We start from the raw sequence: 10,729 nt of genomic DNA, 5'->3' as shown, positions 1-10,729 counted from the left end.
GGTTTATACTTTTTGTTGCTATTTTTTATTGTTTTTTTTTTCCTTCAATATTGGATTTCTTCTCTGTGTACCCCCTAGTTGCTCCAGATTTCACTCTGTAGACCAGGCTGGCCTGAAACTCAGAGATCCACCTGACTCTGCCTCCCACATGCTGGGATTAAAGGTGTGTACCACCACCACCTGACTTGATAAGAGTATGATTTTTTTTATCCTGGCATAATGAGTAGTAAATTATCTTTTTCTGACTTAAGGAACACAAACCAAGCAGCTAATCTATGCAATAATTCTCACCAAGGATAATGGTTCCTTTCCAACTCCTACCACGTCTAGGGATGTAAGTGGGTGCTATTGCTACCTAGAAAAAGCTGGGAAACGTTGATACTGTCTTATAATCAAAAAAAATTAAAAACCTAAAATGTCCGTAACAAAAAAACAGGGGGCCAGAACCACTTGCCTTAGTTCAATGCCATCTCTTCAATAACTGATCTTAGACAAGTTGAAATCTGGGCATCAAGAATTTCCTCATCTAAAACTGAGTAAAAGACTAAGATGCAATGTGAACTTTCAAATACGTTATAGGTTTTATCAAGTCAGAAATGTAATTTCTCTAATCCCAATCTGGAATAATTTCTGATACTTATATCTGATATCACCTTAATAATCTCTAATTGTCCTCTAAAGGGAAGTATCAAAATATGACTTTTATTACATACAGACTAAAATATTCAAGAATTTGAGTATTAAGACTATAAAAAAACTCTTCTTTTAGGCTTCAACCACCAAAACAATACAGCTCACTTCTTTAGGTCTTAAACAAAAATAAAGATCACAATAATAACTGTTTCATAAGATATCTGAAAAAATATATTTGATACCAAATTACTTAGTTAGCATTTGAGATTAAGGCCCTGAACTTACCATCCATCCACTAGACATTTAACTATGTGTACAAGAATGTGGTCACTTCTTTGATTATGAAATAACAGGCATATGTAAAAAGGATCTTCCTTTACTCAAAGAAAACTGTCCTTAATTACTTATAACTAATATGGTGGACCACACCTTTAATCCCAGGACTCGGGAGGCAGATGTAGCCTGGCCTACAAACAAGTTGTGAATACTGATTTTATGTTAAACAGCAATTACCATCTTTATCCCTAACAATTTGTAAAGTGCTATCTTCATTTCTTAGACTCAAAGTTTCCTTTCCTTTTTATAAAGACATGTGGTTTTGTGTACATCATAAGAGGGCATGGTCCAGCACACCGAACAAAACCTAAGGCCAATTTCTGCTGGTTTCCTACAATTTCCAGTACCCTGGAAATTGACTCAAGTTTCGCAAGATGACAGTGAGTCATCACCTCTCTAGCACCTACTTTTTTTTTCCTTTTTACTAAAAGATTTTTTTTTTATTTTGTGTGTGCATGAACAGGCATTATGCTTCATGTGTGAAGGGATATGGAACAGATCTCAAATCAACAGGCTTTCTTACCCCCAAGGAATCTTGAGGATCTATTACCTTAACACACACACACACCTCCTTGTAGATACTCTATAAAAGAGTCTCCAATTAATATAATTCATCACACATCTATTTTCAATAGTTTATTGTATATGTTTATGTATGCACAAGTGTACATAAATAAAACTGCCCAGAGGAGCATCAGAATTAACCTAAAGCTAGAGTTATGGAGGTTCTAAGATTCCAGATGTGTATGTTAAAGACTCAATTCTGGCCCTCTAGTAGAGCAGCAAACAGCAAACACCCTTAACTGATGCTAAGCCATCTCTTCAATGACTCTAACTTGTTTAATATTTTATTTTACTATCTATCCCCATTTCACAAGGTCTGTTCATCATCATATGAAATCTGAGTAATAAGGTATATGTTAAATGAATCTCTATCTCTTCGGTGTAAAGGTAACAACCTAATAAAAGAATATTTTATAACTCTCTGAGAAGAAATTCTCATGAAAGCATAGTGGCACACACCTTTAATCCCAGCACTTGGAGAAGCAGATAGCACTCTCTGATTTCAAGGCTAGTCTGGCTAGAGAATGCTACACAGTGAGTACTCACTATTTAAAAAATAAATGAAGATAAAAAAATCAGGACGAGGAATCCCCATCTTTTGCCAACAATATTGTCATATAGATCACTAATATGTATTATACAGTTACATTAAAGACCCTGCTTCCCTTTGCTCAAATATCAGCTACTAGGAATTACCACAAATATGGTCAACAGCAAGACCTTTGTAAATATTTAGATCCTTGCCATTTCTCTATTACCCAAAGTTCTCAATTCAAGTTGTTTTCAAAAGGTACTTAATGCTTCAGTGATACAAAATATACCAAAATTATATGTTTAAAATTTTCTTTAAATTATACAAATTTTACTCACATTTGATTCTTTGCTGCTTGCCTCTGAGCTTTCCTTTCTTTTCTCTTCTGATCTGGTGGCTTAGCAAAAACAATTTCAATATTTTCTCCCTCCAAGTCTTTACCATTCATTTCTTCCATAGCCTTTAAAAAAATGATCAATATGAACAAAGGCCTTTCAAACATTAAAACTTAAAAAAAAATACTTAACATTAGCTCTGAAAGCTTCAGACAATTAGATAAAACATGGATGGGCTTTAAAGATCCTCGTCTTCAAAATTGTTACTTAAGAAATTGGGTAAAACCAATAATAAAGTTTTACTTGAATGAATTTCATAACTTGAACTTTGCCTTCAATTTATGAAGCATGCTGATTTTATGACTAAAAATGTTGATTTAATTTAGATGCCTAGGAAATTTCTACCACTTGTTTACCTTGACAGCACCATCTCGCTCGTCAAAATGAATAAAAGCATAATCTTTTAGCTTCTTCACTCGTTCCAGTTTCCCAAACTGACTAAATGACTTTTCTAAAATTTCTTCTGTTACGGTATTGGCAAGGTTGCGAACAAACAGCACTTTTACCTAAAATAAAAAAACAAATTCTCTAAATATTTCCAAAAAATTCAAGTTCCAAAAAGCAACCACCCCACCCTTTAAGTTACCTTGAATTACAACCAGTTATATATTTTTTAGTTATATATACTTTAACTCCTGTGGGTTAAGTATCAAGGAAGAAATATGCTGGTCAAGTTTAAAAAGTAAGCTATTACAACAAAACAATTTCTACCGTGAAAAATGTGCTCACCAGTCATTAGCAAATAAACAAACTAAAGCTAAAGTAAACACACTTTTAATCCCAACTCAGAAGGCAGAGGCAGGATGATCTGTGAGTTACAAAATGTTAATGTTTGAAATGTTAGTGAGGATGAAAGAGACACTTTCATTCGCAGTGTAAGGGATGAAAAATGATACAGACCCTATAGAAGACAGCTACTTACAAACTAAATATAGTCTTATCCTGTTATTGTTCCCTGTTATTTACCAGAGAGGTGATATTTTATGTTCATATAAAAACCTGATTCAGCTGGGCAATGGTGGCGCACACCTTTAATCCCAGCACTTGGGAGGCAGAGGCAGGCATATCTCTGTGAGTTTGAGACCAGCCTGATCTACAAGAGCTAGTTCCAGGACAGGCTCCAAAAACTACAGAGAAACCCTGTCTCGAAAAACCAAAAAAAAAAAAAAAAAGGCCCTTCATCCAGATGCTTTTAATACCCTTATTTAAAACTCCCCCAAATTAGAAGGAATCAAGATATCCCTCAGAATGTGAATGGACAAAGAGAACAAAATGTATAGTTATAAGCCAAGACAGAGTTGGTGCACGTTTTTGATCAACCCCACCACTCCATTCACTCAGGAGGCAGAGGAATCCACAGGCGTTTCAGAATAGCCAGTTCTATTCAAAGAAAAATGGGGGAAAGGGAAAGTGGAGGGCGCATGGATTCTTTTTTTGCTGGAGTCATAATACTACAAAGAGGGCACTTAAAATGTTATCACCACCCAGAGAAATCTGTATGTTGCATGATTCCAATCATGTGACATTTTAAAATGTTAAGAGATGAGTCGCTATCAAGATTTGAGAGATAACCAGACAAAGCACAAGATTATTCAGGGCAGTAATACAATTTCCATGATGCTATAATAGAGACTACATATTGGAATTTAAATCTTAACTACCTCCCAAAAACCCATATTTTTGTCTAAAGGCTGTGGTATTTTAGGAAGATTGTAGAAATAGGCCTAATGAAAATTAGGTGTGTCCTTGAAAGTACCGTAGGACCCAAGACTCTCTTTTTTGCTTGCTACCTGCCCTAAGAAGCTTCTTTTATCATGTTATTTTCATAGCATGATACTGTTTATTATACATTGTTAAAGACCAGAAAACATGATGACCAAGCAACAGTGGATTAAAATCTCTGGGAAATTATAAACTCCAACTTTTCCTTCTTGAAAGTTCACTCAATTACTTTTAACACTCATTGATTTGCAGTTGTCAAAAACCCATAAACTACACAAAATACGAACTCCAACAAAAGCTGTGTTTATTTATTTTTTTTGTATGAGTGTTGCATGTGTATCTGTACACCATTTGCATGTATTGCCTTTGGAGGCCATAAGAGGGCACCCCAGTACAGATGGGCTGTGGATGGGGGATTCAAACCAAGGTACTCTGAAGACCAGAGTGCTCTTAACTACTGAGCCATCCCTTCAGGCCCAAGCTATGTAATTCTAAAATGTCCAATATAGGTTCATTTTAACAAATATAGCATACTGGTAGTCCAGAAGGATAGGACGTAGTTGGAATTATAGGAAAATTTCTGGATAGAAAACATAACTTAAAGGGTAAAATTATATACATTATATGTTTAGCTTTGATATTTTTGTGATTTCAAAATAAAAAATGGGTCAGTTCTGTGGGGAGGAGTGATGGTGCCCACATTTAATCATAGCAGTGAGGTCAGACAGATCTCTGAGTTCTGGCCAGTCTGATCTATAATAGCAACTTCCAACAAATAAGAGCAGTTTTTTGTTGTTGTTGTTTGTTTGTTTTGTTTCATGTGCACTGGTGTAACGGTGTCAGAACTCCTGGAACTGGATGGAGTTAAGACAGCTGTGAGCTGCCATGTGAGTGCTGGGAATTCAACAACAGGTCCTCTAAAAGAACAATCAGTCCTCATAATTGGCTTAGCCATCTCTCCAGGCCCTGAACAGTTAATTTCTAAAAGATATGAATCCCATGTTCTCTATGATAGCCCGTTCCATGTTCAACACAACACAGGTGATCAAAATTAAGACTATTTTTGAATCATTGGAGAAAGTGCTTAACGTATTAGTAAAATGCTAAGAGTTTAAGCTTGGTACACTTGCCATACATGCGAGACCATGTGTTCAATTTCTAGAAAGATCTGACTTCCTCCTCATTTCCATCATCCTGAAAACTTCTCAAAATACAATTATTATAACATGTAATTTGGGGGTTATGAAGTATTAGTCTGCCGAGTGGTGGTGGTGCACACCTTTAATCCCAGCACTCGGGAGGCAGAGGCAGGTGAGTTCGAGTTCAACCTGGTCTACACAGCAAGTTCCAGGACAGGCTCCAAAGCTACATAGAAATCCTGTCTTGAAAATAAAGTATTAGTCCTTCTTAATATATGTATAGTATTTAAAACTGTTACTCTAAAGTTGTATCCCCAGAAAAACTTTTAGAGACACTGCCCTCTATAGATTTAAATAAGCTAGTTGTGCCAGGCGGTGGTGGCGCACGCCTTTAATCCCAGCACTTGGGAGGCAGAGGCAGGCATATCTCTGTGAGTTCGAGACCAGCCTGGTCTACAAGAGCAAGAGCTAGTTCTAGGACAGGCTCCAAAACCATAGAGAAACCCTGTCTCAAAAAAAAAAAAAGCTAGTTGTATTTAACAGAACCTTTTAACTATTAAAGGGATTCCTAAAAGACAAGACAATCTGCCAAACTGCACTTTAAGAGTTTTCTCAAGAATTAGTCTCAACTGTTTGTAGAAGCAGAATACTTAATATCCAAACATTGCTAAGTTAGTATAGTTCACTTTTATTTTTTAAGGGGTACTACTTAATAAATGGGGGGCAAAGCAACATGTAAATTAATGACACCACCCTCAAATACTCAAAAGAAAGTGCTCTAGAATCTACACAATAAACTGTTGTGGCGCGTGCCTTTAATCCCAGCACTCAGAAGGCAAAACTCTTGAGTTCATGGCCAGCCTGAGGTACAGAGCAAGTTCCAGGACAGAAACACTGTCTAGGAAAACTGTCAATAAATAAATAAATATCCATCTCTATAAATACAAATTAACACGATGAGGGCTAGAGTAATGCTCAGAGTTTAAGAGCCCTGGCCAGAGATCCTCATTTCAATACCCAGCAACCAAAAAGGTGGCTCTCAACCTCTATGAGATCTGGTATGCTCTTCTGATGTGTGGGCACATACATCAGCAAAACACTACACAGAAAAAATAAATTTTTAGAAAAATGCGATAAATGCCTAAAGACTTCTATTTTCATTTTCCATGCACTCACATTTCTTACTCTTAGCTTCAAAAACATCATTTAAAACAATGCATACAATTCATTTAGTAGTAAGTCTTCTCTCATCCTCCTATTAACACAATAAAAATTGCTTTACTTAACAATACTAACCTTTGCCATAACTTCAGGATCAGGATCTTCTATGGGATCAGCCCATTCAACAGTTCCAACATTTCCCCAGACTTTGACTTTACCACTCATTAACCTACGCCTTGCCTGGGCAGCTGTTTTGTGATCTTCATATTCCAGAAAGCAAAAGCCTCTATTTTTTTTCTTATCATCCGGTTGGTGATATAAAATGACATCTGTGAGACCCTCTGAAATTAAGCAAACATTCCAGAAAAATAAGTAGCAGAAACATATAACAGCCAAAGCTTTGTTTTACTAAGACACTATTTAAATAAAAAATGAGAAATAATCTTATTTTCTAACCTAGACACTTTTACAAAGATTAATAACTATTTTGAAAAGGACCAAAAGCCAGGTGTGGTGGTGGCACACACCTTTAATCCCAGTACCTGGGAGGTAGAGGTAGGAGGATCTCTGTAGTTCAAGTCTACCCTGAATACAGAGTTCCAGTACATCCAGAGCTGTTAAACCCTGTTTCTAAGAAATAATAACAAGAAAGAAATATATATTCCCAAAGATCCAAATACTTTTCCAAATAAACCATATCCTAGTATTCTAAGCCCAGAAAATCCAACAAGAGCAAAATATTTAACTAGCCCCAAGAACTGTTTTGATTCCAATAAATCTATGAGGAAAATAAAAAAAATTCTATCATTTAGAAAAATGCCATCACATTGTCAAACATGGTTAACTTAATTCACTACATTAAAATTCCACTGGGAAGGGAGTGGTCATGTGTACAAGAACACACGTCTTTATCCTAGGTAAAAACTGAGCTATATCCACAGTCCTAACTTTTTGTGTTTGACATAAAGCCTTGCTATTTTGCCAGGTGGTAAAATTTGTTTAAATGGCATTTTTTTCTGTTCTCAAATATTGATGGAAATTTCAAAAATTTTCAAATGAGAGTAAATATTGCTAATGCTGAGCTGTTTTCTATGTTTCTAAATACTTAATTTTCTGAACATTGTAGGCAGATAATCAATTTTAAAAAATATACCATGTTAACTATAAATCTCTACTTATTATAACACTTGTTCCTTAACATGGGAGAAAGCTTCATTCATATGTAACAATTAAAAACTAACAGTTTGGAAATAAACACAAAGCAAGGAGAGGATGTACAACAACCACAGACTGAATTCAAATTACAGCTGTATTCCCAAGTTTAGTTTGTCTTATTATCTTTTAAGACAAGGTCTCAGGGGCTGCAGAGATTGCTCAGTCGCTAAGAGCACACAATGCTCTTCCAGAAGTCTCAGTTCAATTGCCAGCACCTACATGGTGGCTCACAGCCATCTATAGTGGGCCCTAATGCCCTATTCTGGCATGCAGGCATACAAGGAGATAAAGCATTGCTGCTAAGCTCTGAAATGACAGCTGGGTATTTATGTACCAACACCAGGCTTATGTAGCTATGGGTATCAAACCTAAGGCTTTGTGAATGCAAGGTAAACACTCTGTCCTAAATTATCTTAACTGCCAGGAAATTACCTCCAAAACCTCTGTGTACATTTGCTGTTTAAAGTTATTTATGTTTATGGATGCGTTTGCTTACGTATCTGTGCCTGGTACCCAGAATCACCTAAAACTGATGGTTGAGAACCGCCAAATGGGTACTAGAAATCCAAACTCCAGTCCTCTGGAAAAGCAGCCAATGCTCTTAACAGCCAATCAATCTCTAACTCACTGCTTATCTGACAATACACACACACAGTTTTTCTTTGTATCCCTGGCTGCCCTAGAACTCAATAGATCGCCTGTCTCTGCCTCCCAAGTGCTGGCATTAAAGGTGTGCACCCTCACCATCTGTCTTGCTTAAGAACACAATTTACCTCATAAAAATAAGTAAAAAGGGGGCTGGAGAAATGGCTCAGTGGTTAAGAGCACTGCCTGCTCTTCCAAAGGTCCTGAGTTCAATTCCCAGCAACCACAAGGTGGCTCACAACCATCTATAATGGGGTCTGGTGCCCTCTTCTGGCCAGCAAGTATACATGCAGACATAATAAATAAATAAATATTTAAAAAAAAAATAAGTAAAAATTCTTACTCAACAAATGTAGAGTTTATAGTATTTAGAACACTTGGCACAAAATATTCCCTTCCTTACTGATAAGGTTGTACCTCCTGCCCATTAAATATAACCTTACCTGTCACTTTACTAAATTCTTCAAGAATCTGTTCCTTGGTTTTACTCTTAGGAATAGAGCCCACGAAAAGCCTATTGTTGGCAACTGAGATGCAGACACCAATGTGCTTTCCGGAACGAATTTCATGATTATTATACTGAAAGAAGAAAAAAGTGTATCACATTTTAAAATTATTTTTATTATATATTCAATATAGAAGGTCAACTATTAGGATTGTGAAGACAAAAATTAATGTCCAATTATAAAAAGTTTAATTCCATTTTAGAAAGAATGACAATTTAAAATAAGATTAAAAAAAAAAGGCCAAACAAGCTCATGATTTTAATGTCAGTTTGTTTTTTCATTATTTTAGTGTAGGAATCTTGATATTAGGCACTGTTTTGTAGCAGTTTTTATTCATAACTGCTGATTCTACAGCATCTTAATCACTAAGATCATTTTTCCATCCAGGTATCCAAAATCATGGAAATCTCATTCATGATGAAGTTTCCTGCTTCCAAGGTAACCACAACATACATAAATACATTTTCTCATTCCCAAGTCCTCTAGTAACAAGTTTCAAAAAATATAAAGTAATAAAAAAAACCTTAAGATTAATCTAAAGATTAAAATTTTTTAATTCTAAATTTAGCCTTATTCTTATCCCCCTAAAATTTCATCTTCACTAAATATACAATAAAAACCAAAAGAAAAAAGACTAGTTGTGATGTGTGTGTTTGTATATATACCCTTTATACTTGGCAAAAAAAAGTAAATGTGATATTCTAGTAACCATATTCTATACAGTGGTGAGATATGGAAGAGCACTTCAAAATACAATCTTACTATTTACAAATAGTAAGGTTTTTTTTTTGGGGGGGGGGGTGTTTTGTTTTCCCCAGGACAGGGTCTCTGTGTGAACCTGACTATCCTGGAATGCGTTCTGTAGACCAGACTGGCCTCAAACTCAGAGATCTGTCAGTCCCTACCTCCTGAGTACTGGGATTAAAGGCTTGTATCATAAGAGCCCCAATTTAAGTCAATGGATTTTATGGATTGTAGTTTCTAAATTTAAAATAAAAAACTCAAACTTTTATGTTAATAACAATGATAAAGGCAGGAAGAATCCTTGATTAACCAATTCTACACATACTTAACCTCAAGATCCACTTTGTTCACAAATGACATATAAAACACCAACATGAGATCTAGTCTTGCCAGGCAAGCCAGGCATTATCTGGTATTACATTTAACTTAGGGAGTTGACTCCTCATCACCTTGTTTAATCTCTAGATAACTCAAGTTCACACACTGTTCACAACAGCTTCAGGCCTTCATTTTTGATCAAGCCAATTACATGTTTACATCTAATTCTCAACCGTCATACCCAACTTTTAAGTTGCAATTTTTGCCTATTTTCATCTCAGAGTTGGAGAGCTGAATCAGCAGTTAAGAATACTTGTTATTCTTCTAACACTCTCAAGTTAAGATTCCCAGCAACCACACAAGCCTCATGATCATTTGTAACTCCAGTTCCAGGGGCTCCAGTGCCTTCTTCTGGAATTTGCAGGTGCCAGTTAACATACATGGCAGATACACATGTTCATATACACAGAGTACACACGGGAAAAGTAGTATTGAAATATAAAAAAAGGAAATCTCAGTTTACATACCAATAACAAACATTAAATATATACTAAAACTCCTAGCTAATTTTCATTTCTTTCCACAATACCTATATACAATTTCTAAGACAAGTTTTTTAACCTCTCAGTCTCAAAAAAGTTTTGCCAAGCCGGGCATTGGTGGCGCACGCCTTTAATCCCAGCACTAGGGAGTCAGAGGCAGATGGGTCTCTGTGAGTTTGAGGCCAGCCTGGTCTACAAGAGCTAGTTCCAGGACAGGCTCCAAAAGCTACAGAGAAACCCTGTCTCAAAAAAAAAAAAAAAAAAAAAAAAAACTTTT

The 10,729-nt window shown here is 35.9% G+C and overlaps 1 protein-coding gene across 4 annotated transcripts in view; it reads right to left on the bottom strand.

The window, feature by feature from the left end:
* The window catches only part of Syncrip (synaptotagmin binding cytoplasmic RNA interacting protein), a 40,525-nt gene that overhangs the window by 9,205 nt on the left and 20,591 nt on the right, over window positions 1-10,729 (bottom strand). For all 4 annotated transcript variants that reach the window (XM_050118893.1, XM_050118896.1, XM_050118894.1 and 1 more), the window contains 4 exons: window positions 8,786-8,921; window positions 6,618-6,823; window positions 2,817-2,966; window positions 2,404-2,525 (listed from right to left, as the gene is read on the bottom strand). In XM_050118893.1, the coding sequence (XP_049974850.1) occupies window positions 2,404-2,525; window positions 2,817-2,966; window positions 6,618-6,823; window positions 8,786-8,921 (614 nt within the window). The remainder of the gene's footprint in view (window positions 1-2,403; window positions 2,526-2,816; window positions 2,967-6,617; window positions 6,824-8,785; window positions 8,922-10,729) is intronic.

The sequence above is a fragment of the Alexandromys fortis genome, unplaced genomic scaffold (genome assembly GCF_014885135.2).
Source record: "Alexandromys fortis isolate MF-2015 unplaced genomic scaffold, M_Fortis_MF-2015_v1.1 scaffold_164, whole genome shotgun sequence".
Lineage (NCBI taxonomy): Eukaryota > Metazoa > Chordata > Mammalia > Rodentia > Cricetidae > Alexandromys > Alexandromys fortis.
This window is presented reverse-complemented; position numbering and strand designations above follow the sequence as displayed.